At 47.3% G+C, this 26,949-nt stretch overlaps 2 protein-coding genes and 1 long non-coding RNA gene across 13 annotated transcripts in view; 1 reads left to right on the forward strand and 2 right to left on the reverse strand.

Annotated features, from left to right (window-relative positions):
- The first annotated feature begins 4,352 nt into the window (after window positions 1-4,352).
- On the forward strand, window positions 4,353-12,813 carry DYNC2I2 (dynein 2 intermediate chain 2). Of its 3 annotated transcripts, none has more exons than XM_055795012.1 (9): window positions 4,353-5,367; window positions 5,835-6,089; window positions 6,841-6,950; window positions 8,716-8,873; window positions 9,306-9,415; window positions 10,106-10,273; window positions 10,702-10,934; window positions 11,727-11,884; window positions 12,455-12,813. In XM_055795012.1, exons 1-9 carry the CDS (start codon window positions 5,095-5,097, stop codon window positions 12,685-12,687), a joined length of 1,698 nt encoding a protein of 565 aa, XP_055650987.1. In that variant the 5' UTR covers window positions 4,353-5,094; the 3' UTR covers window positions 12,688-12,813. The 3 variants fall into 3 exon arrangements, with proteins under 3 accessions (XP_055650987.1, XP_055650997.1, XP_055651007.1); XM_055795022.1 differs by having other exon boundaries at window positions 4,353-5,364; XM_055795032.1 differs by having other exon boundaries at window positions 11,727-11,898; window positions 12,455-12,586.
- Window positions 7,769-11,755, reverse strand: LOC129783767 (uncharacterized). Its single transcript, XR_008745644.1, has 2 exons — window positions 11,640-11,755; window positions 7,769-7,956 (listed from the first exon to the last, which is right to left on the reverse strand). It is a non-coding gene; the product is annotated as an uncharacterized LOC129783767 (long non-coding RNA).
- Window positions 12,807-26,949, reverse strand: part of SPTAN1 (spectrin alpha, non-erythrocytic 1) — a 53,464-nt gene continuing 39,321 nt past the window's right edge. For 8 of the 9 annotated variants that reach the window (XM_055794819.1, XM_055794853.1, XM_055794825.1 and 5 more), the window contains 20 exons: window positions 26,556-26,687; window positions 26,060-26,197; window positions 25,584-25,688; window positions 25,165-25,373; window positions 24,228-24,348; window positions 23,956-24,077; window positions 23,287-23,419; window positions 22,744-22,842; window positions 22,287-22,446; window positions 21,988-22,064; window positions 21,614-21,823; window positions 21,053-21,349; window positions 20,439-20,551; window positions 19,563-19,580; window positions 16,339-16,393; window positions 15,441-15,637; window positions 14,992-15,045; window positions 14,361-14,507; window positions 13,864-14,011; window positions 12,807-13,144 (listed from right to left, as the gene is read on the reverse strand). In XM_055794819.1, coding sequence (XP_055650794.1) covers window positions 13,019-13,144; window positions 13,864-14,011; window positions 14,361-14,507; window positions 14,992-15,045; window positions 15,441-15,637; window positions 16,339-16,393; window positions 19,563-19,580; window positions 20,439-20,551; window positions 21,053-21,349; window positions 21,614-21,823; window positions 21,988-22,064; window positions 22,287-22,446; window positions 22,744-22,842; window positions 23,287-23,419; window positions 23,956-24,077; window positions 24,228-24,348; window positions 25,165-25,373; window positions 25,584-25,688; window positions 26,060-26,197; window positions 26,556-26,687 — 2,661 coding nt within the window. In that variant the 3' untranslated portion in view covers window positions 12,807-13,018. The remainder of the gene's footprint in view (window positions 13,145-13,863; window positions 14,012-14,360; window positions 14,508-14,991; window positions 15,046-15,440; window positions 15,638-16,338; window positions 16,394-19,562; window positions 19,581-20,438; window positions 20,552-21,052; window positions 21,350-21,613; window positions 21,824-21,987; window positions 22,065-22,286; window positions 22,447-22,743; window positions 22,843-23,286; window positions 23,420-23,955; window positions 24,078-24,227; window positions 24,349-25,164; window positions 25,374-25,583; window positions 25,689-26,059; window positions 26,198-26,555; window positions 26,688-26,949) is intronic. The other variant, XM_013296501.3, reaches the window with a different exon arrangement.

The following is a 26,949-nucleotide window of genomic DNA, read 5'->3' on the forward strand; positions in this document are numbered from 1 at the left end:
AATTCTGCTTGTTTGCTTTATATAAGTACAAATCTGATTGTCCTGAGTGGAATGTAACTACTTATTTCTGAATATCCTTTTTTGAAACCACACTTACGCAAAGGATAGCTGATTCTATTCAGATGAGTAATACCTGTCCACGATGCTTTTTGAGATAGCCAGCTGCTTTATACATGCCAATTAAAATTCCAGCAACTGTCTGAGATATTGTAGACACAGTATGAGTTAATGAAGTGATGTACAGAACAGATAAATAATTTTTAGTCACACATGGTTACTGAATATGGGATTAATCTGAGGGATCTCAGTGTTTTCTTACATGTTGTCAGCATGGCAAAGGGTCAGCTACCTTTTAAGAGTGACATGCCAGATTGTACTTTTATTTCTGAGATTAGATGGTGGGCATGCTGGTACAAACTCAGCAGGAACTAGAGGCTGCAGAGTCTAAAAGCAGAGAGACACTGCCAATCACCTTGCTGACAGCATCAAGCCTCTGTCCAAGGCAGAGGCTCCCAGCTGCCATGGAGTTTGGAGCACCATGACAGCCAGAACTGGGGTCCTGAGCCTTTCACAGATGCCTCTTTCGATATGCCATGGCTCTTGGCCCTGTGCCAGCTTTCGCTTGCCATTCAACACCCGCCAGCACGGTGTCTTTGCGCCCCTGTGGTGGTAGCTTGCTGCCACCTGCCACAAAGCAAGCCTTCCCTGGGCTCCTTCACATTCTGGCTACGCTTGACTAAAATCTTTGTCTTACTTACATGTTGTCAATGAAGGAATGAATATGGCATAGACAATACCTGTACAGTGCAAGAAATCATACCCATAATATTTAGTAAGGACCTCTCAACTCTAATTCTACAAAGCATAATAGATGTATGAGTTTAATGGAGATGGATTCTTTTTGTAATGTATAGTGTCTCTAGGTGTAACAGAGTGTCAGAAATGAGGCAACATGTTTTCTGCCTAAACAGAAAGTAAGGTTTTCAAAGCAAAAAGGGCACAGCATTTGCAGGGACATTTGGGAGAGGGAACGGGGAAAAGGAGGTCAGAAACCAGAGAAAACGCACGAGCCCGTTATGAATGGCACTGGAGAAGAAATAGCTGGAGAATTCACACAGCTTGAGGTAACACACCGAGTCCACGCAAGGACCCGAACCCTCGTTAAGCTACTGAGCATCTGGCTGGCTACACGGATGCTGTGCTCTCAACTCTTGAACGGTTGTGGTGACCTTTCTTTCCTTCAGTTTAGTGAATTATGAATACCTGATGTTTTAAAATCACAAATCTCTAACAAAAAGAAATGTGTACATTAGCAATGCATCCACAAAGTATGTGTCTGATATGGTGGAAACACTGCTCTGCTATTTAGGAACTTGGGTCCTGTTCTTTTTTCTGCCATAAATTCCCAGCATGATTTGGCAAGCCATCTAACCCTTACAACCAAAATTTTCCCTGTCAAAAACCGGCACCAGCAGTTCTCTACCTTGCAGAGCTTTGGCAAGGGTGAAATAAATGCTTGTGGTATATCCTGAATATGAGATGAGGAGCCTCGCAGGTAACACTGCAGATAAACAGACTTCAGTCCACTCTTGGTCTTGCATGTGACCTCCAAAGTCACCACCTACAGTAACGCAATAGGGTGCTGCTCTCACTAAAAACTTTTGGGAACAAGCTACACCAGGCAATTAATGAAACTAAGGAGGTGTCCTTTTATTTTCCTTTTGGGTAGTATCTTGATTATTTTTCTCTAGGGGTATTTCCATTTAACGCAGACCCCTGAGCCTCAGTAAGACTAAATTCTAGATCAGTAGAGCAAAAAAACCCACTCAAGCAAATGACACTCAAGATCTAGCTCAAAACTAAACAGTATGGGAGTAAATGATCAGGTATCGTCTATACCCAAACAACAAGCACAGTCAGCATAAAGCCAGTTCAAACTCTCTATTGCATACTTGGGTTAATTCAAAGGCAACACAGTTAAGTACCCAGACCTCACCAACCCAAATTTGTCATGCTAGGCAGTACAGTAGTGCACAGGTTTGAAATGAACAATTGGGGAGGCAGAATTAGGTCTTGCTGGTTACACTAGTTGGGGAGACAAGTAGGTTCTAAAGCGATGATTCTTTGATACCGATTCTTTTTATTGTTTGAAGAGTTTTGTTGTTTGGCTGGGCTTTGGGTTGTTTTTATTTTTAATAAATTAGAATATGTAAGAAGTTCCATGCCTCTAACAGAGCCATCAATCACTAAAAGGCAATGCCTTTGATCCCATTTCAAGCCCCTCACTGCCAATCTTAAGCCCCAAGAGCTCTTTCTCACGGCTGGACACTCCATTCTTGTTTGAACTATGCATGTTGTTTTCTTCATCCTTACTTGCATCTGTTTGGGGCAGAGGGAATGGAAGGCAAGGTGTAAAAGGGGAAGGCTCAGTTACGTCTCCCTGTTTTTGGTTAGAGACTGCTGTTCCGGCTGCCTGGAGCCTCAACAGAGCTCAATTGTTTCATTTATCACAAATAGAGGGCAGCTACTGCACCCACTAGCGGATGAATTTTTACTGAGCTGCAGCTTGGAGTATCTGTTTTGCTCCAGGTCATAGAAATCATACCCCCAGTGTGCATGCTTATTGTTACACCTCATCCATTTTCCTTGTCTTTTCTCCCCCCCGTGCTTTTTCCCACACGGCTTTCTCTTAACCTCAGGCTTGTTCTTGTTTTCTGATGCCAATTTGTGCCATTACGTGAAAATGAAAACTTTGTAATACTCAAGTCTCATGAAACACAAGGAAGAAAAAAGCACAGATTGGTGTTGTAGTAATAACAGCTGCTTTAGAGAAACTTAGTAGTGTCAGGCTAGTAACAGCTCTCCCCCAGTTATCCCCATTTTACCTTATTTCAAATGTATCTGATACTGCCATGCCAGAAAGAAATGCTGTTGATATATTGAAACCCCAGCAAGTCAGAGGTATTGGAATAAAGGAGGATTAAACTTCAATCACTTTGAATAGTCATTTGCTGGAGCAGTTTGCTCCTTTCTCATCCTCAGGGAAGAAAATGTCCAGACATGCACTGTATTATGGGAACATGTACTAAATTTGCAGTAACTTTGCATATTACTTGCTGAGAAAACTGCTGGTTTATTTTTGGTCTGTTTCACATATTCACATTCCAGTTTTCTTATCTCACTTTTTCATCTCAAAACCCACAAACTTCTCTCCTTAAATTCGGACAAGTTATTTAAAGTTTTTAAATTGCTGTTTGCACTTAGCATTTTTATTATCATGCAGACTGTATGTAAGTTCATGCTTGTAATACTTACTCTACTACTTCCAAGTGTAATATTCCTTGGCAGTTCTAATCATACCGATTAAAGAAAATTTAGCGGTGACTTAGGGTGATCTATTTATAGACAATAAATCTAAGCATTAAGAACCTCTTAAAAAAAAAACAACCTGGTCTGCTGCTGAATTCAAACATTTAGTATCAGTTTTTCAACACAAAGTAAACAGAGATTGAAAAAAACCACCTACTTCCTGCATTTAACTATTTGCAGTAGAAAACCTCATCCAGCAATGCTCATTTTATGTACTTTTAATAGGGTTCTTCAGTAGAAAATACATTTATTTCACTCCTTAAGGGACAGATTAACTTGTCACTGTTTCGCATACTCAGCGGATCTCTGACCAAAGAAAAGCACATCTCGGTAAATGCTGTACTGGGATCCCACCACCAACAGCAGCAGAGCACTGTCTTACAGTACTGCAGTCGAGTTCTTGAACGAATACACTGAGGCAGCACATCAAGTATTTTCTTCAGAGAAGGCACTGGAATCCTGCTGTGACAAAACCAGTACATTGTTTCCAATGCTCTTACATCTTTTAAAGCTGCTTTGTAAACAGATGTTTTAAACGAGGTGGAAACAGAAAACTGAATGAAAAGTAAAGACGGTAGTCTCTAGCTCACTGCTACAGACACCTGGTTGAAGATCTAAAGCAGAGTTCCAGACCTGTGGCTTCTGAGAGGTTTCAAATGTGTTAGAACTGGTAGAAAAGGACAGCAGAGTACACTTTGTCATCAAGTACTGTAATTTGCCTCATGACACTCGACCTGAAACAAAATAAGCTGTACCACAAAAAAAGGACATAAGAAGATACCCTGCTTGGCCAAGCCAGCGGTCTCACTAGTGCCACTGTTGCGGGCCCCACGGCGGCGACCGAAAGCCAGGTGGGCCGGGGCCAGCCCGCAGGCGCAGGGGGCTGGCAGCGGCCGGGGTGTCCCGGCACCCAAAGGGGTCCGACACTGCCGCCGCCCAGCCGCCCCCGGAGCTCGGCTTAGCACCCGGGCTGCGTGATCGGGGCGCGCGGGCCAGAAGGACCCTCAGCCTGCCCCGCCGGTGCGCCGGGCGGGGTCCCGGCAGGCGGGGTCACCGAGCCCGTTGCTGCTGCGGCTTCGCTGGCCGCACGAGGGCCGCAAGGCTCCCTGCGCGGCTCCCGGCCGCCCGCCACCGGGAGTCTCGTCCCGCAGCTGCCTGTGGCTTCGCTTCCCGGGGAGCCGGCACGCGGGGCCCACGCCCCGCACGAGGCCCGCGCCGCGCCCCGCACCCCGGTTCCCGCACACGGGCCGCGCCGCGCCCCGCAACCGCAGGGACGCTCCGCGTTGCTCCAGTGGAGCTACAATTAGAACAAGCCCCGCAAGCGCTGCCGCACCGGTCAGCGGCGACGACCCGCCTGGGGCGGGTCCGCTGCCCAGTTCCGCGGCATGCGGCCTGCTGCGCTGCCCGGGCGGCTGTGGGGAGCCGGGCCGGGTCCCCCCGCCCCCGCCCTCAGGGGCCCAACTCGCGCCGTCGAACGCCGCGTGCCTCCTCAGACACCGTCTCCCCCACGACGCGCCCGGCCCACGCCTCCCGCCGCAGGCCCCAGCTCGGCTTTGTCGCCCCCCACCCGCCTCCCGGCGCCATCTTAACTGCTGGCGGCCCCGCGCCCTCCAGCCCCTGCGGCCAGCGGCGGGGGCGGCCGAGGCGGAAGAAGAAGCCCCCGCCGGACCTACGGCGCCAGCAAAGGTGCCGGCCGGGGCGGGGGCCGGCTCGCACCCCCCTCCCATGCGGAGCCGCCGCCCGCCCGGCGCGAGCCCCCCGTGCCCTTCCCCAACATGGCCCCGCCCGGCTCGGTTTACCGCCCGCGTGCCAGCGGCCGCGTCGCTCGCGGTGACGTCATCTCGCAGCGCCTCGGCCGTTGCCATCGGGACCGCGGAGCGGGCGGCGGGAGTGTCTCGGTCCGCGGCCCCGCTCGCCGCCATGTTCGCGGACTGGACGGCGCCCGGCGCCGACGTGCAGTCGCTGTGGAGGAGCGACCGGAGCGCGCGCTGCCAGGCGGTGAGAGACCCCGGGCGGCCTCGGCCTCCGGCCTGGCTGGGCCGCAGGCGCCAGAGCCACGGGGGCCGCCCCTCCCCCCCCGCCCCTGCTGAAGGCGCGGCCGTTCCCCAGCGCGTCCCCTCCGCTCGGCGGCGACCCCCCGCAGCTCCCTGCTCGGGCCGGACCGGGCCCGGCCTTCCCCGCGGGGAGCGGGGCCGGGCCCTGCGCAGCACTCGCTGGTTCGGGCCCTGGCACCAGCTGGCAATGCTGGCCACGCCAAGGTCACGGATGCATTACCTGGGCACTGGCAGAGGCACCCCGCTTCTAACCAGTAGCCAGAGATATGCCAGTGTGCTTGAATGTCTCTATGAAATTCCAGCAAGGGGAAGTGCTTTGAATATTTTGTACAGCACTGGTTTTTTGGGTTTTTGGGGTTTTTTTGGTCTGTTTGGATTATTAAGACAATCTTGCCTGTCTTCTTTTACTAGAAAAGCTGCCAGACTGGGAAGGTTTCAACGGTTGAAACTGCAGCACAATCTCATACTAGCCAAGATGCCAGTGTGCAGACTGATCAAAGTAAAGATGCTGTCCCAGACTTCCAGCAAGAAGTCCAAGTAGATCACACCAGCCTTCTGTCATTCCTTCAGAGCGTGGAGGATGCTGTTATCAAAGAGCTAAATAAAAACTGGAAAAGCCGTGCCTTTGATGGCTTTGAAGTGAACTGGACAGATCAGAATGAAACAGTAAGTTGACAGAATACAGATCCTTGTCATTGCCCAAGCAGAGCTGGTTGCAGTGGCTCTTAACTCGTTAGTTCTGTTTCTTACTGCTGTGATTTTTCTTGCCAGTTTCTAATAATTGGCCATTACTAGTTGGTGGTTTTCCCTGGCTTTCTCCCTTGCTTGTGGCCTGGCCTTGCTTGGTAAAACTGTTCTTCCTGCTAGCGACTGTTGCAGTAGCTTTGTGAGAAGGCAGCCTGCAGTGTAGGTTTATCTTCAGCCTCCAGCAGCCCCTTTAGAGTGCCAGACTAGCAGATGTCTAGGAACGGTTGCAGTCAGCGATTTGGGAGCTCTTCCTGCTTGGATTGTGTTTGTTTAATGTACAGGACTTGAGAGTAGAAGCAACTTGTGTCCATCAGTACATGTTGGTACTGTTGTTTTCAAGCCATTCCTTGGGAAGCTTAATGAGTGCTAGACTCATACCTGGGGGGCTGTTGTAAATCCTTACGGCACGGCCTTCCAGATTTGTTGTGCAGCCCCTGAAGTGTGCAGTCTGTGGGAGGTAGTTATGAGCAACGGTGGGTTTGGTAGAGTCATGTGTTGTGGGGCTTTATTCCCAGTAGGAATTCAACAACTTTTCCATGTAGATCTACGTGCTACTCGGACAGAGGGGAGGCCAGCGCTGTAACCGTATGATCACATTGCAGGGGTGTGCACAGGTCCCGTTTCTCTGTGTTCAGAGATTGCTTCAGTGCCTGAATTTGATCTCTTCCAGGTGTTGTGTTTGCATACGTTGTCATACCCGGAGGCTCAGGATCAAAACCTACAGGTTACCAGCGTCTCATGGAACGCAACTGGATCCGTTGTTGCATGTTCATATGGCCGGTGAGTATCTGAATGGATTGAGAGTGCAGCTGAGGTTGATGTGATATCTCAGACTGACCTGAGCTTTAGATATGTTCACTTTCTCTGCAGTAATAAACTATATATATATATATATACACACCTTTATGCAAGTTAAATAATTCATATTCAAAGAAACAAAATCTCAGGGCAGTCTTAAATTACGGCTTTTATTTCTTCTGCCTTCCCCCCTGCCCTGAAGGTGGATGCATGTGCTCTTACTGTTTCTAGATAGATTTGATTTGGAAAGAAAATGTAAAGAGCAAATGCCTTTGCAAAGATATGTAGGTGAGGTTTGGAAGTACATGCTTGCCTTCACTAAGGTTGTGTTGTTTTAGTGTGGTCTCTTAGCACCCCAGATGAACGTGGCACTCATTCATGCCTGTGCCTGGTGCCATGGACATGTTTGTCTAACAAACCTGTAAAGATTTCTGAAGTGAGGGTTGGACAAAACTTTCATCTAATCCAGTGAATGTCTATAGCAGGCTCTTCTGTGCCCCACTGCTGCCCTCATTCTTTTTTCTTTCTGCTACCATTTCCTTAACTTAAATGCCCCAGCAAAAAGGGTATCCATGAGTGAATGCATAGGGAAGAGTAAAACAGGACAAACCTGTATGTTACTTGCTCCTTCTGCTCTCCCGGTCTACAGTTGTTTTCAGATTAGAATGTGGTTTCTGTCTCGGTGGTTACCCTGGGTGGAATTCCTTTCCATGAACTTTTACATAGTCTCTGTGAATCTGTGTAAGCTTTTAGTGTCTACAACATCCCTTAATAAGGAGTTTCACAGATTAACTACCCACTGGATGAAAAGTTGCTCCTTTTATTCGATCATATCTCTTCCAATAAAAGAATTACAAACATCAAATAAAGGCAGTAGAAGTCAGGGTCAAAATCATTGCTTCCTGTCCCGACCACTGACTGTTCTGTAGATCTGTCCTCCATATCTCTCCTTGTAGCAAGATGGGACATCACATTGGTCAGTGTGGTGCTAGGGACAGAAGACAGTTAACATTTTGGTAAGCGTGTGATGAGTGAAACAGGTAGAATTAACAAAGGCAGTAGAGTGGCAGGGTCTGTTAGCACCCTGGCGTAATAACTCTTGATCCACATGTGGCAAACCAGAATGGCGGGCACAGGACTGGACTGAAATCTCTGCAGCTGGGGCGTGTGATTTGGGCAGGGTCATCAACACCATCTGGGTGGTTGTGGAGAATGTTCTCTGTTCCTGTGGACATGCCTCGCCCTCAAACCGTGCTGCATGTCTCAGGCCAAGCAAGACCCAGTAAGGCTTTGCAGCCCCTTCCAGCCCTCCAGGTAAGATACTGCCTCACTGTTATTCTCAGACCCCGGATCTCTGAGTGCTTGCTTAGAGGACATGTGGTTTGCAACTCAGCCAGTTTGCAACTTGGCAGCAATTTGGTCTCTTTAGATTTTCATTCCCAAGTACTCATGGCAACTTTATGCGCCCTTTAGATTGTTCCCTTTATTTGTGTGGCTGGTAGGCCTTGGAATAGTGAATCATGTCTGAGATTTACTTACTGGCACTTTGTTCTCTAAGCAGGCTGGCACTGTACTCTGTATATAGTAGCCCACAGCGAGGTTTCATCACCTCGTGATCCCTTCACCTCAGTTTTCCATCAAGCCACAAAGCAGGATGTTTAAATGTCCAACAGGGCACACCAGAGCACTGCTAGACTGGGATTCTCTGCAGAACAGACAAGGCAAGACACAGCTTTCTCTTCATCAGGTTGGATGGTGGGGACTGGAGCACAGAAAAATCCTACGTTTGCACCTGGAATCTGGACAGAAGAGGGTTGAATCCGCAGCGCCCTGACCTAGTGCTGGATGTTCCCAGTTCTGTCATGTGCTTGGCTTTCCACCCGTCCCAGCCATCACTGATAGCTGGTAGCTTGCTCTTATTTTAGACCCTATCTGTAATGTACCCTTATTTCCTTCAGCTGGGATCATTGTGTTTCTCTCTCTCAGCTCAGCCTCTAAGATTTCTTGCAGAAGCAATGGTGTTGTGGCTCCTTAAACTGAGGAACAACAGCAACACTGATAAGTGCACTGTTGCTTCTGAACTGGGACTTGCTTTTTCAGTGACATCTGCCTTTATGCCATCTCCTCCGGGAGATGGTAGGAGGAAATTCAGCCCTGGCTGTATGTGGAAAGAGCGTGCTTGTTTGGGTAGTACTATGTTCTGTTACACCAGAGCTAACAGTGCCCCGTGTGAAGCTGCCAGTCCTTTGGAGCTGGCTGGCCCGTTTCCACCATAGCTTCATTTGTGCCTTTGTTCCAAGCCGCTAGACCTTAGGAGTTTCACCTTTGTCCTTCCAGGTGGCCTTTTCAGTGGGGAGCTGCTGGTGTGGGATACCAGCAGAACAGAAGATGCTGTGATCTGGAGGACCGGGATGACAGATGACACTCACATGGACCCAGTGTATCAGGTAACAGAGCACCTACAGCAGGCAGGGCTGGGGAGGCAGCGTTGCCACTCCTCTGCTTCACCCCTTCAGTGTCTGTCCACAGACCGGCTGCTACATTTCAGCAGTGATGTTCTCTTTTAGTTGGCTATTTGTCCCCAAATCTAGCTACTGAACAGGCATTTGCTGAACTCGGCACTCACCCTGTAAGTTCTTGCTGTTCAGGATAAATGAGGAGTAGGCCCATTCTCCTGCTGTAACTGTTTATCGATGTGGGTGCAGCCAACAATACTTGTAGTGGCTTAAAAACGTTAGTAGCAAGGTGTCATGGGTCCTTAGCTGGAAGCTTAAAGCCACGTGCTTTAAACATGCCTTACAGCCTGGCTTCCTCGTGGTTGTGTCCTTCGGGGGTCCCGTGACTCTGGGCAATCTCTATTTTCTCAGCTGGCAGTCAGGAAAATGCTGCTGTTTATACCCGGGTGGCAGCACTTATAAATACACCTCGGAAGTGGCGGCAGGTGAACCATAGAAGCTGCAGCACAGGATTCAGCCCCAAACCCCTGAACGTGCTTCTCTCCTGCCACCTACGGCCGCGCACCAGCCCCCAGTAGCAGCTGGGCTGGTGCCCAGCTCACCCTCGGGGACCACCAGCTGCTGGGTGAGGGCTGGGCAGCTGCGACTGCCCCCATCATGGGCTCGTGGCATTTGGGACAGGTTAACTGGATATCTGGCGCCAAGCATGGAGAGCGTTCCCGGCTGCTGAGCGTGTCGACGGACGGAAGGATCCTGGTGTGGAGGGAGGAGCAGGATGGTCGGCTGGCCCTGGCTGATGGGTTTGCTGTGGTGGCTCAGCAGATCCCTCGCAGCACTTGGCTGAAGAAGGTGAGTTCAGCAGTTCAAAGGGGGACAATTGGACAAAAATGGTCTTAACTCTGGAGCCCACGTGGCAGAGCTCGCCTTCCACCTGGGAACGGCCAGGAAAAGCCCTTTTGAACATACACACTAACCCCCCTCCCCTTTCCCGTATTGAAATCGCTCCTTGGAAGGCTGGCAACGGCCGAGGTTTTGCCACGCTCTAAGGAGAAGCTGGTAGGATGGAGAGGAGAACTTGCTTGTCATAATACTCACTTGTGTGCATCCCCTCGTGGGAGGGTGCTGCAGAGGTTCACGGCTGAGCAGTGCTACAGACGTCGCCAGTGGGGCAGGTAGCTCGCTGGGGCCCTGGCAGGCCGGATCGGGCGGCTCCAACCACATGTGCCTGCCCGCGGAGCCTCCGCCTCCCACAACCACCTTGTCTCTTTTTCTCCCAGTTTCCCCGGGGAGAGGTGGCCGTGGGTGTGACCTCGCTCTCTTTCTCACACTTTGATCCCTGCTTGTTCGTCGTCGGTGTGGAAGGCGGCTACTCGCTGAAGTGCTCCATGGCAGCAGAGACGCTGGCTCTCCATCGGGCAGGCGGTTCTGTCCCGCTCAGGGCGCCGGCGGAGCTCGCCTTCTCCCCGCACGGGGGGCCAGTGTACTCCGTGAGCTGCTCACCCTTCCACAGGCAAGTGCTGTCACTTGGCACCGGCGCTGCACGTTGGTTGGACACAATTATCGCCTGGCTCTAAACGTGCGTTTTCCAACTTGGCCCCCAGGCGCACGTGGGTACAGAAAAGGGGTCACCTGGCATCGGGGACTTGATCGTGTGACTTCCCGTCACAGGGGAAACAACGTCCGTCAGCTCTGGTGAAGCCACCCACTCGAATGGCTGTGTGTGGGCGCAACGCACCTGCACTCGGGCTGGCACAGAATGTTAGCCCCTGCCTTAGGTCATCCTTAATGCTGAAGAGCAATTTAAGGACAAGGCCTTTAAAGAGTCATTCATTTATCAGCGCTCAAGTGCTCAGCCCATCAGAATCCTCCCGGTAGCTGCCTGAATTCCGATCGGCAGCTCCTGTCCCTGCCCGTTTACCCACCTCCCGTGGGAGAGGCCCCACGCCACGTTTCTGTGGAACATGCTGACAGTCCAGGTTTGTGTTTAATTTGCATGAGACAAACACAACTTAACAATGCCCGTCTCTAGATCAGCAGTTCTCAGGCATCCCTGGCCCGCAACCCACAGCAACCCTCAGCGGACAACACAAGCCCTCATTAAACTTAATTGAGGGCAGTAACAAAGCTGTGCCTCTGCAGAGCACGCTCCCGGGTACAGCCTGGAAACTGCTGCTTTAGGCAACACGTTCAGACCTTTGCAAAGCAGGAACATTACCGGAGGTCACGCTCCTTCACCCATCTTTGCTCTCCGTCTTTAGCAATAAAGCAAACCTCGTTGTTTCCTGCTTCCTCCCTCCCCCAGGAACCTCTTCCTGAGCTGTGGGACTGACGGACAAGTTCACCTCCACTCCATGCTGCAGGCACAACCCCTCCTTTCCCTGCAGTTATCAAAGAAATACCTCTTCTGTGTACGCTGGTCTCCAGTTCGGCCACTGGTCTTTGCAGCTGCATCTGGGGAAGGCAAGTAACTGCAGGTGCCTATTCTTAGACATAGAATTAAGATTACGCTGGGTATTAATTAGTACAGGACGATTGTGCCGATTAGCACTTCCTGCAAGCTGAGAGCAGTGACCATTGTTTGTACTGCGTAATTAGTGTAACAGAGTAATTTCTAACTAGCAAGACAACTTTGGTCATGGTTATTTTTCACTTTTGATGACGCCTTTGCTTCTGTTGCCACAGCCATTCATGGGTATGTAGCGTGGCAGGATTACTGCGGCTCAAACTCATTTCCAGCTTCCTTGGTTTCAACATTTACTTCTAGAGCCAATGGTTTAAAACAAGAGCTTTTTCTTTTTGAGTTAAAGAATGGAGATTTCACAGCATTTGGCAAGCTGGTTTCAGGTGCCTGACAGCAGAATAAATCCACGCTACCTTGCAGGGATGTCATCTGTCACGGCCTGGACACTACCAGAGGGACGGGGAAGTGGGTTAGAAAGAACAACTCAAGTGCCAGGCTAAGCAGATACTGTCAGCTGTTAAATACAAAACCCGCTGCCACCACCTGCGACAAATGTTTCTGTTTTACAGGAGATGTGCACCTGTTGGACTTTGAGAAGAGCTTGCAGAAGCCTGCCCTTTCCATAAAGCAGGGGGAATGCCCTGTGTACTGCTTGGAATTTAACATCAAGCAAACGCAGCTCTTAGCAGCAGGGGATGCCACCGGTACAGTCAAAGTCTGGCAGCTCAGCTCTGACCTCACCGAGCCGGGACCCAGGGAACAGAGTTGCCTGGAGCAGCTGGCCAGCCAGCTCACGGACTGAGGCAGCAGCACAACCAGCTGCATGAAGCTTGTCACTGCTCTTGAAACACCCAGCTCCAACGGCTGGAGTTTCATCCGCACAACAGTTCCATTTGCATTTAGCCATTAAATGCAAGATGATGTGGTTTGACCAGTAATTTTTATTGAAGCACACTGCAACATGTTTGTTTTCCCTAAGAGTTTTAAGCTAAGCAGTTTAAGGTTACATCATCAAGTAACATTGATTATTGTAGAGCACAAAGAGAGAGAGAGAGAGGGAGAGAGAGACATGCAGAGCTACAGTCAGCAAACAGGAGCATGTTCTTTGCATCTTTTGGTACTAGTGTTTTAGATCAGTTCACAAAGAGTGAACGTGTAAATTCTATGTAGTCGTAGGCAGAAGGAAGTTCTCTGCCCTTGCCATCCATGTAGGGCTTCATGTGAGAAATGCAGTAATCGGCCTGTTCCCGGGTCAGGTTCTGAAAGACAGAGACAGCGCTGTGGTGGGGACGGGCACTGGGAGGCTGCAGCCGGGGCACTTACACGCCACCCCCCCTCTCAGGGGCACACTGCTCAGGGCAGGAGCCAGAGCAGCAGAACTACACCCAGCAGGGGAAGGCGCTGCCTGTGTGCACTGTGTGGTTAAGGGCTGGAAGGTCTCACCCGAGTCCTCCCGTGGAATAGGAGGGAGAACGGGTCACGGGCACGCAGAAGCAGTGCAACCTCTGCACGTGTCTGCCAGCTCTGGGATTCAGACAGGCAAAACTTGCTGCCTTGGTGGGGCAGCGAGAGGGAGGAGGTGTCTGTACTGGCTAAGCTCAGGGTTAAGTTTCACCTTTGAATCGCTGGAGAAACTTCTCCCTCTGCTCTCCCAAAGGATGAAAGGAAAGCAGTGGCTTCTGAGGACAGACACAGTGAGCGCGCTCCCCCCATCCCAGGCTTTTCAGCAGCTCTTGTTTTACTCAGCCCGAGTAGTTCTTTGGCAGTTAAAGCTTTTCCTCTATAGGGCCAAGAAAGCAACCGGGCAGGGCTGTCACTGTCACCACCACATTTGCTGCAGAGGATACCCTGGCAGGTTCAGGACTGACTCGGCCACAGTGACTTGAACCTCCAAGCAATTAGTGCTGGTCTTTGTTAACAACCTGTAAACAAAAAGCCGCTGTCCGCTCCTCCCTGGCAGGCCACAACCACTGCCTACCTGGTAGAGCTCCTCCTTGGTCACATAGGGCTTCCCCTCCGAGCTGAGGGCGCGGAAAGCGCTCTCTATCTCCTCGCTGGATTTCACGTTCTCCGTTTCCCTGCTGATCATGAATGCCATGTACTCCTGCAGCGAGACGTGTCCATCCCTGCCAGTGAAACACAGCGTGTGAGCACTGCCAGCCACTCACACCCAGAGCACAGCACTGCCTGTGCCTCAGGACCCTCCTGAGAGGGGCTTAAGACTTCCACTCCTCCCAGAAAAGTTAAATGCAGGAGATTCTCAACACCAGATCATTTTCTTAAGTGAATTTCATCTTCATGAATGTCAGTCTTGCCTTCATAAAGATTCTTTTACATCTATTGTTGTGAAAACAACCCTAGCCTCTCCCCTACAGAAGCCAGCACAGCTCTCTGGCTGGGAGAGACCTTCCAGCCAGCTCCCCAAAGGACACCGATACAATACTTTCCAGTGCAAAAAGAGCCACCCCCCTGTACCTGTTGGGATCCACCGTGTCAAGAATAGACTCAAACTCTGGGTCTGGCTCTCCTTCCTCAACCATAGGCAGGTCATAGCCGAGAGAGCGCAAGCAAGACTTAAACTCCTGGTGATTAAGTCGTCCAGATTTGTCCTTGTCAAAGTGCCTATAAACATAAACCCAAAGCCAATGTTTTTAGGTGTCGGTTGTTGAGAATCAAAAGCTACAAAGCTGGCTGAAAACCAGAACAGATTATTACTAGCCCACTATTCTGGACAAGTGAGCTTGAATCAATAAATAGTTCTATCTAACATAAAAAGTAAGCACAAATTCTTTACTTCGCTTAAAAAGCATCCAAAAAATGGCTGTTCTCAGCTGGAGGCCACTGGCACTCCCCGTTCCTACACCGCTGTGCCCACAAGCCAGGAGCGTGCCCTGGGGAGGCTCGCATGCTGCAGCTGCACCCGGCCAGCAGCGGGTGTCTCGGGAGGCTCTTGCCATCTGGCAGAGATCAGAGCAGCTCGGCACAAAATGGCGCAGACAACAAAGGAGCTACAAACAGATCGGCCGGAGAATCCATGAACAGGAGCCATCCACATGCCAGAAATATCTCACAAGCATTCCTCTGGCATGCTTTCCTTGTGACTCACTTGAACATCATGCTGAACTCCTTCAGGGCCTCCTCGGTCACTCCAGTGGTGTTTCTGAAAAGGAAGCAGCAAAGCTAGTGAACAGCCCCCCTGCACTGCAGAGCTCTGCTGACGCCTGTCTGCCCCCAGCCAGCCTCTGCCTCCGAAGGTGAGGACAAATGAGCAAATGACACATTACATCATCACAGTCCAACAGAATTAATCGATTCCTCTAAGATCTCGTCACTACTAACGGCTAACAGGAACCATTTCCAGAACTGTCAATTTCATCCTCTGAGCGAGGCAGGAGGTGGATTTACAAGCTCACTACATCCGTTACTTGGAGCACAGGAGACAGGCATTAGCATGGACTGAGCAAGGTTTGCCTTTAGACACAGCCACACGCGTCTCCTATCTTTTATCCCCGCCCAGACAGACAGGCTTTGTGCGGCGCGTGGGCTAGGCAATACCGAGCTTGAATCTGCTGTTCCAGGTTGTGCTGCATTCTCATCCCCAGCTGGTCAAGCTGGTCCCACTGCTGTGCCAGCCCCACGGTGCTGTGTTCTGTGTATTTGTTGTCCAAGATAAGTGCCTCTTCCATGGCTGCTCCAAGGTCCTCTATCTTCTTCAGCTGGCTCCTCATAGCTCGGATCTCCTGGTGCTTGCGCTGTTAGGAGGGAGTCAAGAGGAGAAAATCAAGGAGCAGCAAAAAACCCCACAACCCCTTAAAACAGGGGTCCTCAGACTTTTTAACCAGGGGGCCGGCGCGGATGAAGTGGCAGGCAGTCATCTGCGGCTGCTTGGTTTCCCCACCACCAACGCCCAGTGGGGGGGTCTGTAAATACGGGGGGCCGGATTGAGGACCCTGGGGGGCCGTATCCTACCAGCGGGCCGTAGTTTGAGGACCCCTGCCTTAAAAAGTTAGAACCCAGGCTGGGGGGTGGAGGAAGGGTTATACTCTTCTTTTCCTGCTGGGATTAAATATACATACACTAGGATTTGTGAAATAGTATCCAAAACAACGTTCCTCTTCATGCACAGTACTGGAAACCGACAGGGCTGGCAAACCAGTTCTTGAGACAAAACCCCCTCTTATTAAGAGGCGTGCTGAAAATACTGTATCCTCTCTGCCCTACCCCGCTCATCTTAAAAAAACCCCACAGAAACCACAGCAGTGTTGTTTAACGGCTTGTGATGTAAGTAGACACCAGATATGTAAACAGATAATCCCAAAGGTCTCTTCAGTACTCAAAATGTGTAAAATCAATTAAGATTTTACCATATAATTACATGCATTTCCATTCCCACCCTGTGTTCCCACGTAATTGGTTGGGAAAGGTGTTTTAGCGATAGGCAAGCATTGCTTACTTTAGTAGCTTCCAACTGCGATTCCAGCGTTCCCGATTCCTCCACCATACAAGACCTAAACACAGAATCACAGTGAGAAAATGCACTTATCCCATAAAAAATGGCAGGTGGGGCTTGAAATTAACAGTCCTTCCTTGAAATTACGAGTCCTTACAGCAGCATTATTCTCCTGCAGGTATTTAAACACTGGCTTTGTGGTTTATTTATTCTGACTCATCCTGTTTCAAACTGAGAGATGTACATCTTGTTTGATTCTTTTTTCTTTATATAGTTAATTTCTAGCCCCGTTTGAAAGGCAACATGATCAGCAGCCACACTTCATGCCAGATCCAAAGCACCCGCTTTACTGAACCTAATGAAATTAGAAACTTAGTGCAGTCCCACCCCACCCCACCGTGCCCGGCACACACACGCACACGTGAGCTACAAGTGATTCACTGGAGATGGGCTGTTATTTGCCCATTAAGGCACAGGAGCTCTACTGAGGTGTGTTACATGGGGATAAAACAGGGAAAAAAGGTGTCGTAAACTACTGGTTTGATTTAAAAGTAATCTTAACATGGCATAATCACTGCAGAAAACTACAGACCCCTCCTACGCAGCAGGGGCTGGCTGGCCTTGCCCACCCCACCTCTCCCATGCTGCACCCCAAGAAGCGGGTGCAGCCACCGCCCTCAACCTGACTCCACACCGAGCTTCTGGGTGCTCTGCAGCCCCTGCCCCAGCATATGAAGATCACCACTGTGGCGGAGGTCTCCAAGATCTACTTCATATGCACTAGCTACGGGAAGTCTCTGGATGCTGCTTCCCACCCCCACCCCATCCCCCGCCAAGATCCTACGCAAACTTTAGGCAGCAGCATTTAAGAATCTCCATCCTTGCAGTGTGTACGGTGAGAGTTCATCCTGCACGACCTGTGCATGGACAGCCAGGGCGCTGTGCAGTGCACTGCCCTCACCTCTGACTCGCTGGTATTTGAATTCCTAAAACTTAAAGTCGCTGCTGTCTAAGTCAGTAAAACCAGGTTTTCATCCCTACTGCAATCTCTCCTCCTACCTACTTTTGAGCTTCTCGAGAAGGGGATTTCACATGCTGAATCACTCTGTAGCAATGAAAATGCACCAAACATTTGGGTGTTTCTCACCACAGGGTTAAGCCTCAGGTTCAATGCAGGTCTAAAGAGATGAAGCGCACACCCAGAACCCTGAGCAGGAAGCTGGGAACCAACCATGTAAAGAGTCAACAGGGAAACAAACCTCCAAGCATCTCTAAGCCGTGAAAGTTAGTTGGAAGGCAAGCGAGCCTTGGAATTAAACAGTGCATTTGAAAACCAAAGTGAGGTAAGAAAATAAGAGGAAAAAACCTTCCAGACAGATCATCCCCAACTTCATACTGATAGACACGAATGACACGACGATATGCTATGCTAGTCAAAGAAAAGAAACCAAGTAAATTCCAAAAAGGAAGGAAGAACGAACAGAGGAAAGAACATACTGAAACACAACCACTGCAGAGGAGCCACACTTCAAGCCAGCACCACCTCGCAGCAAACACAACCAAGTACTTAATGAAAGAATATTACCCTAATGCTGGTTGCACATACAACCGCAAATCACAAAAAAGTGAGTCTTACTAAGGGACAAATTGAAGTGTTGCAGTTAACTCATCTACAGATTCTTTAAAGGCATTCTTCTTCCCAAACTCCCAAATTCTGCTTTCTCTCCTCCCCAAAGAAAACCTCCTCCAGGCCGTGCCGGGCGCGCGCAGACAGCTACAGCACACTGGAAGGCAAGGTGTACGCATGGCAACTCTTACCTTGAAACTGCGCCGAAGCTCTGCCTTCCCTCTTGCCAAGGGAGGCTAAGCACAGCCAGTGCTTCTCTGAACTAAATCTGCAGGTTTAATATATTCACGCAGTATTAAGGACAAACTCTGCCTGGCATATCAGCAGAATTTGTTCCACAAAAGAGTTTGATGTGGTGATCTTGAACTCTGACCCTACATCTTTTAGTAAATGGCTCCTTTCTGTCCACTCATTCTTGGATACCAGAACTAATCTACAACACTACTTTACAAAGGAGCAGAGAATCCAGCATCCGTTCCAGGAAAATCTGCTCTGTTCCATTAAACTGTACAACAAAAATGGGGCAAATCATTTTCATCTGGCAGAAACAGCAGAACACAAGACACTGTGATCATTACAGAGCAAATAAGAAGCACAGTTATCTGCGAAGATTCCACCCTTTTATTATGAAAAGCCTTCTCTCTTTATGAGAGAGGCCCCTGCCACCTCTCCAGCACTGCGCATGGGGCTGACACAGCCTCCACACCAGCCCCACATGCTATCAGTCAGCATTCTCTGTCGTATTACAAAGCTTCCACTGTGCTGCAGACTTTTAATACTGAAAAAATTTAAATGGACAGACACACTCTTAGCGGGTTTGGCAGTCTGAAGACATTCAAAAATCTTACGATTTCCTTTCCACTCCTTGACAAATGACCAGCATGCATCCTCATGGGGAACAATTCCCATGGACACAAAGTGGACTTAAAACCACAGGCATCAAACTGCCTGCAAAGCCAAACAAGTCCGTGGGTTCAGCGTTGGACGGGTTTGTTTTCTCCTATCAAGAATATAATCTTTGTGTGGCATGGTTACGCGACAGATTAAAAAAAACTGGCAGTTCATATTGGCATACTACAGAGTTTTAAGATACATAATTTCAGTATAAAGCCTCTTCACAGCAATCTTCCCTTTTTACCGAAACTGGTCAATACTTTGGAGCTTCAATTGTTCTGAGAACAGTTATAATGGGAAAGGTTATTTCACTAAGCAAGTTTCTGAATGCTGGAAAACTAGGAACATCATCTGTTTTCCACAGGCAGACTATTCTATGTTCTCACATATCTCATCAAATTAAGAGCCTTTTCTTGTGCACGCCCTCAGAGAGAGCAAGAACAGAAGTTAGGAATTCCATGGTATGCCAGTAATTTCACCCACTAATAGTTTCTTCTGCTTTTGACTAGGAAATGGTTGTTTCTACTGGTTTATATTTAATCTACTCCAAAATCTTGTTTCCTCTGTCTGCACCTCAGCCACGGGTTGCTCTTTTCAAATAAAAGGGGTTTCAGCGCAGCTTTCACAAGCAATGTAATGACAAGAAAACGCACAGACAGAGCAGAACACACCACCAAATTTTTAAGATATAAAATTCAATACTAACCCATCTAGGAGGTAAGTCCTGTAGAACGTGAAGATCCAAACATCAGGCAGCAGGACAGAGACAAGACAGTAAGAGAGGGACAGAGATTTGGGTGGGAAGCAAACATAAAAAAGTTAAAAATTGTATTTGTATTTCATTATTTCATGAAGACACATACAGAACTATTCGTAAACACACAGAGACAGAGAATCAGAGGATTACTTGAAAACAGAACTTGCCTCCTCTGAACCACAACCAGAGTGCATCAGAGCTGGCTAACAGCACTGTCTAAGCACGGCTACCTCTGCTTTCTAGAAACACACGCTTCAGTTCAATGCAGTTCTCAACCTTGAGATTTGTTATTTCTAATACAGTTCCTTACTCCCTCTCCCTAGGTAAGGATATTATTAGACAGCACCCTGGGTAAGCGATTACAAAGTGGTTTTAAGCTTTTTCTCACAGCTTCTTTCTCTATTGAAATTCTAGTGAGATTTCTAATATACTACTCAACACAAAAGGAGCATTAACAGAAATGCCACTGGCCCTTTGCTCAGTCTGCTTCGAGATATTTGCCCCACCCCCCACTGCCAACTGTGCTGCAGGCTAGTTCGGGAATAACTGGAGAACAGTGAAGTCCTGGATAACTGGCATTACTGTAAGAAAATTAATTCATAAGCAGAAACATTTTTTTAAAATCTTGTGTTTCAGGGCTTTCCTCTTCCCTGTGGCTAACAGGGCCTCCCCTCAAATCCCAGCTGCAGGAAACAAGTCAGTCCTGAAAAGCTGTTTTTCAGCAGGAGACATTTACAGCACAGACAGACCAAAGAGATGTAGGATAGATACAAATACTAGCTGAGGAGTTCTCTAAGGGCGGCACCTGGGGAAGATGAACTGTACCTGGTCTCCTGAATCCACTGATGGAAAGCATTGGCATGCTGAGCAAATTCCTGGCGCAATTTGTCATTTTCTTCCTGCCTTCGCTGTTCCTTCTGCAGCTCCAATTCACGTTCCTGAGAAATGAACAGAAGTAATTTCAAACAGAGAAATGACGTGATTGCCCTCATCCTGTAATAAAAAGCAAAAACTGAGAGCTGCATACCAGCGCAGTTCTGAAGCTCAAAACAAGACTGGGTGCTCAAAGACTGTCCTGGCTATCTAGACAAAATCATCTAAGATGACATCACAGAACATTGCTACTTAAATCTTTGAGAACTGGAACTGGACCAGCAGCTACTTTAGTGCACAGCATGGATGGTAAACTTATTTTATAACTAGGAAGTGAGGCACACGTGCTCTGTTTTTTGAAACATCGCAAGCAGAAGACCATGAAAACAACTGACAATAGCACAAGTTTATAACTAACGGGAATTTTACTTTGCTTACAAATTTTGAGAATATTTCCATCTGTAGCATAATGACAAACTCTTGCACCAATTATCTTGGAGGACAACTTGCAGGGAAGACTTGAAAGGTTGCAAACTATGAAAAGAGCCTTTCTCCCTCTGACTTGCCTTGATAATTTTCTGCAGATTCCTCCAGGTTTCTTCAAGAGCCTCCATAGTAAACCAAGTATATGGGTTGGAGGCTACACGGAAGCTCTTGATCTGGCGATCAAGCTCTGCCAGCTGGTTGAAGTCAGCTTGGGCAGAACTAAGCGAAGAACGGAAAGCATCATGAGCTTCTCTCAGTGCTTTGATTTCTTCCAGTGAGTTACAGCGCACAGGATCTGTCAGGTCCTCTTCAGCATTCTCAAACCAACTGTTGAAGGCAGACGCCTTCTTTGCAAAAGTCAGGAACAGATCCTCTACCTTGAAAAAATAAAACAATCCAATTGTTCAGTTTTGCACTAAAGCAAATATTCTATAGAGCTGATCTGGAATTAACACGCATCAGTGACAGTTTGCCTTTATTCCTTATTTCTTGCAAGCATCTCAAAAATTCTTACAACAGGTCTCCAGGATCTCCACAATCATTAGCTGCAAATGAAAAAGCTACAGAAACTGCAAGCATCGTATGGGTTTTTTTTCAAAGAGAACAACTGGATTTTTGTAGCCCCACGGCTGGCCACTCACCTTCCTGAAATGCTCCTGAGCCTCCAAGAGTTTCTTTTTCCTGGCAGCAGAATTAGCAAGTAGCTGATTCCAGCGTTTCATCAAGGAAGCATGCCGAGCCTCAATGGCCTTTGATTGGATATGTTTGGCTGCTAGTAGCTGGTCTTTCAGAGCAGTGATGTTTGCAATTCCCTCCTGCTGGAAAGCCTGAAGTCCAGCATCAAAAGTCTCCTGAAACATTAAAAGGAGAACAAAATATTGCAGATTTTACATTTATTTAACCATTCCAATATCCTGCATGTATTTCACACACAAGTACTAGATTCTTGTGTACTGTACAAGAGTTCACCTGTTCTCTCTGTCACTTATGGGGTGGAAGCAGCATCAGCACTAACCTGTTTGGTGAGCAGTGTTTGCACGGATGAGAGGTCGCGTCCATAATCATCTGTCTTCAGACTGTTTTCCTTTTCACCTGGAAAATGGAACAAATTTAGGAAAAATTTCATGTCTCCATCTCAAACATTCCCTCTATTCCAAATCAGGTTACCTCAAAAGCATAAATCAGGTACAGCACTACTGATAACTTTGGGTTTAGGTCTGCTCGTTAAAACAGCAAGCGAGAAGCTATTTGAGATCTCTTGGAATGAGGAGCATTTCAGTTCCTGTGTGTACTGTGCTCCAGTATAGAACATACCTATCCATGACTCCACTACATCTGCTTTCCAGTTGAACTGGAGGAAGGCGGAGTTCTCATCCAATTTGGCTTTCCTCTGAGCTGCTGCTTTCTCCAGATCTGACACCTTGCCTCTGAGGCCCTTCATCTTGGCAGTAATGTTCTCCTCGTGGTGATTGTTCTACATGACAGGAGAAAAAAAAAAAAAAAAAATCAAACGACCCACATACCGTAGGATGTTAAGGTCGTCTGAGGCATCCAATAAGTTGGTGACAGAGCACGGTCTTAAACTGAAAGATTCTGTCCAAGCAACAGCTTTGAAAGCAGTTAACACTAACAGCTTATGCAGCTGAAGAAAACAAGTAAGCGTCCTTTTCAAAAACATGACAAATCAGTCCTCAGAGAAGAGCAGGTCTACTTTGACATGAAAACACCCTGGGTAGCCTTTGAAGGTTTTTCTTTACCAGTTTACACTCACCTTTTTAATGAGATCCTGTCCATTAGCACAAACATCATTCACTCTGTCTTTGTGGACAGTAAAATCTGTCTCGAATGCCTCATGCTTTTTCAGCAAGCCCTGCAAATACGAGACAGTCAGTTCTTAAAATAAATTCTCACCACTTACTAAAAATAGTAATTAAAAAAAACATTTCTTTTTAGTAGCTGATTTATAACAACTTTTTCTGACAAAGATTAGCTGGTTAGCACAACTTGCTGCTCTTCTGTGGACAAAAGGAGACTGATACTGATTTCCAGCCTGACTTCAGCTAGTCGATTTAACCAGGACTGCCCATCAGAGGTCAAGAGATGCAAAGCTACACCAAATTGCAAGTCATTTCTACAAGAAACAACGTAATTGGGATGCTTTTATAAAATGAATGCACGCTTTTTACAGTGCGGGCCTTCAAAAGGAACTGACAATAACCTCTAAGTTGGAAAGACAGTTAAAGAAAAGGTTTGTTGAGCTCTAACCAACAACAACACAACAGGACCAACAATGAGCTGACAACTTTCTGCGTACCTGAATAGCAGCAAGCGTGTCCCCATAATCCTCGCTGGCTACCAATGTCATTTTCTCATTGATCCAAGCTTCTTCTTCCTCAACATTTGCTACGAACTGCTGGTACTCCAGAGACTCCTCTAGACGCTGACCCCTGAATCGGGAAACAAAGGTAAAAATACTCACCGTGTTGGCTCCCATGGCTTTTAAACACAAGATGTAAAAACAAATTGCAACAGCAGAAAACATGTGAACATACAGAGACTGAACCCTGAACACACAATCATTCACACTTTGCTTCTCCAGTATCTACAGCTCTAGAAACTCACTAGGCCACAAAGTCTGCAACTATTGAAGGATTAAAATGAACGTTTTTTTCCCCAACAGCTTCTATTCAGAAAAACATCCTGGCAGTGGATTAAAGCCAGTTAATTTCAAGTCTGTGGTTTCCAACTGGAGCAAGAAAATGCTAAACACAGCATACCTCAAAAAAAGACTCATGTTTCTATTGAGGAACATTATCACTGAAAGTCTTTTCAATAGTCTGAGTCTGTCAGCAGCGATATGGGCTATTACATCAAACTACTAATGACCCATACCCTAAACCCCTAAAATTCAGTAAATCCAGTCATTATGAATCCATGTTACTGTTTTAATTAATATTGAATTTTACAAAACCATCTCACACACCTAGCAGCTGCCAACTGTTTTAACTCTTTCCAGTGATCCACAAACTGAGCCAGTCTCTGTTGTATCTCCTCCTTTCCAATTGTGTTATCGTCTGAAAGCTTCTTACCAGTGTCTAGAACACCCTGCAAAGCAGAGAAACAGAGTTAATGGAACATCACTTGCTCTACGCATTCTGTCTGGATTCCAGCAAGCCTCTTACTGGCTTCCGTATTTGCCACAAGCAAGAAAGATGCTGCCTTATAAAGACATCTGCCAAGGAGAGAGGCGTTTACCTGGATCGCAGGTTCATGGGCAGCTAATTCTGCTTCTAAACGCTTGTGTTTTTTCCTGAGGTTCTGCACACCGGTTAGGTCTCTGCCATAGTCCTCTGAGCTGACCAACAGTTTCTTCTCTCTAAATTCAAGACAGAATAAAGATAAAATCTGAAAATAACTTATCTAGGTCAAACCTGATGAAAGAAAAAAACCCATGACTGCAGATAAGGAAATGTTCTGCATAGCGCAAAAAACCTGGATGTAAAAAACTGTGTACGTGAGTTATCAGAGAACAGCAGCTGGCTCCTGGCAGCACATTCAGGGGTAACATGAGACGGAAAGAAAGAAGGTGACAGAGAGCCTGTTGTTTCTCTCTGAAGAATAGTATCTCTCTGTACTTTCTAAGAAAACAGATATTTTTTGTAAAGCTTACCTGCTGTTGTCCAATTTTATTTTTTGATTTTACAAGCATGACAAAATAAAGTTCTGTAATTTGAATGGTTTCTATCAGGCTCACTTCCTTCCCCCCAAGATAACACTAATACCAATACGGAGAGAGTGTTTGATTAATTACTACACCTGGCTAGAACTACAGAAGTACTTCAAACTGAAAAAGTAAGGTTTGAATTTTTAGTAGGGGCTTTCCCAAAAAGACTGGAGTCAAATTTCAGTCATCTGGCCCAGCTCTAAACAGCATTACTTTTTCCAGTACAGAGCTTTCCTTCCTGGGGTTTGACCAAAGGAAACTGCAGATAAGAAGCTGCACCCAAACTAGTGCTGAAGCCATTCTGAATACAGCTCTCCTCAAATGAGGAGCAAAGGTGATTTCTTGTAGAGACACACCCTTGTGGAAAAGGCAGGTTATAAAACCATACTACAGCCCATGAATGTTGTTAGCAAGCTGGCAGTAAGCACATGCCCCCATGCCAGAGCCTAGAACCTCCAAAATACACACTTGATCCAGGACTCCTCATCATCCATATCACGGAAAAACTGATGCAAACGGTGGGACTCATTCAGCTTTGCGCGGCGGGCAGCTGCCATACTCTTAATCCTCTGAAAGCGTCCATTAATGGTCTCACGCTTATCCTTTACTTGGGATGTATCGAAAGCACTGCTGGTCATCAAACTGTCAGCCTGACTGTTCAGGTCCTTCAGACGATCCTGGAAACGTGGGTGAAAAAGTGCATGAACTGCTCTGATCTCATTTTTGTGTTTGTTATGTCAGTATAAAAATCATTACCTGACGGCTGTGCAGCATTCACAGTTTTAATGAGAAAACGTGTTTCAACGAGTATCTGACTACAGCACATATTGAAGTGCATTTGCCAATTACAGTAATTTACCTTCCAAAACTAAAAGAGAAAGCAATACCTCATGAGCAGATATATCAGCTTCCAGTAACTGGTGTTTTTTCAGAAGGTTGTTAACTGATGCCAAGTCCTTCCCATAATCTTCAGATGCCAACAAAGCCTCCACCTGGAGGTGGGGAAGGAAAACCGGGATGGAGAACAAGTTGTGTTTTCACAAACACCTTGAAATTTTAATGTCTTTAAAACCATGCCAATTAGTTCTCTTCTCAGTTTTTTACAGTGTGGATAAACCTTTGCCTCCTCACCCGTTTAATTCCTACCACATTCTGTGCAAATATGCTTCTGCTTACTTGATTATTTATAAATAACAACATGAAAACATCCACAAGATTTTCAGTCATGATAAACATTTATTCCAAATAAATCTAGACTTGCTCAAAGGTGGACTGTGCTCCACAAGGTCTAACATCAGCGAAGGGAATAAAAAAAAAATCAGAAAAACAAGTCCTGCAAGTAAATAATCCCAATCTCCGTTACCTCTGAAAGCCAGAAATCAAAGTCTTTGATTCCAGTATTGAAATTCTGTTGCTTATTAGCTTCTTTCAGTTTCTGACTCTTCTCTGCTGATTTCTGTACCAGGAATTGCCACTGGTCAGCCAGGGCTGCTAGGCGTGCCTGTTGTAAAATGGAAAAGATAAATGCTACAACCTAAAACCCTAAGTTCTAATAAATGCAAAACCAGAATACAGTGCAAGTTTGGCTCTTGATTCCACACATGTAAATTAGACAGTCACTATTTCATGCTGCCTAGCTCCAATTTATTTTAACTTTTACATCCCAATCATAGGATTCGAAAAGTTCCCACCCTTAAGAATGAAGCAAAGTGATTACCCTGATTTCTACTTCATAGCTGAAATAGAAAAAAGTTTCTATAAAACAAGATCAGCTTTTGAGGGACACACTCATGCCTGAATTACCTAACCACTTCTCAAAGCAAAAACTAAGCACATCTTCTGAAACTTGTCATACCTACCTTCACAGCATCCTCACTGCCAGCACATGCTCCTCTTTCAATCAGCGAGTTCCCCATATCAATGACTCCACGGATCCGATCTGCGTTGGCATGGAGCTCAGCTTCAAAGGCTTGGTGCTTCTGATGTTTGCTCTGAATAAGACAAAACCAAAACTGTTACAGAGACTGGACAAAGGGCTCCTAAATTGTTCTCATGGGCCAAGAGGGCAGCACAAGAGTTGTTGACATAAGAGGGTCGTACATAGCCTGATCTAAAGAAGTTCTCGCTCAGTAAGAATACTTACTGCTCACTCAAATAGTAACTCTCATTAATCTGAGTAACCATCCAGCTTTGACCCAGCTGAACTGTCCAGTGAGCTGATACACGTTACTCAGGCAACGTCTGCGTTTTACA

The sequence above is a fragment of the Falco peregrinus genome, chromosome 1 (genome assembly GCF_023634155.1).
Source record: "Falco peregrinus isolate bFalPer1 chromosome 1, bFalPer1.pri, whole genome shotgun sequence".
NCBI lineage: Eukaryota > Metazoa > Chordata > Aves > Falconiformes > Falconidae > Falco > Falco peregrinus.

Excerpts from the sequence above, each read along its gene's own strand:
- DYNC2I2 (XM_055795012.1), top strand. The coding sequence starts at position 5,095 with ATGCGGAGCCGCCGCCCGCCCGGCGCGAGCCCCCCGTGCCCTTCCCCA. Across the intron at positions 5,368-5,834 it reads GGAGCGCGCGCTGCCAGGCG|AAAAGCTGCCAGACTGGGAA; the intron begins GTGAGAGACCCC and ends TTCTTTTACTAG. Across the intron at positions 6,951-8,715 it reads GTTGCATGTTCATATGGCCG|GTTGGATGGTGGGGACTGGA; the intron begins GTGAGTATCTGA and ends TCTCTTCATCAG.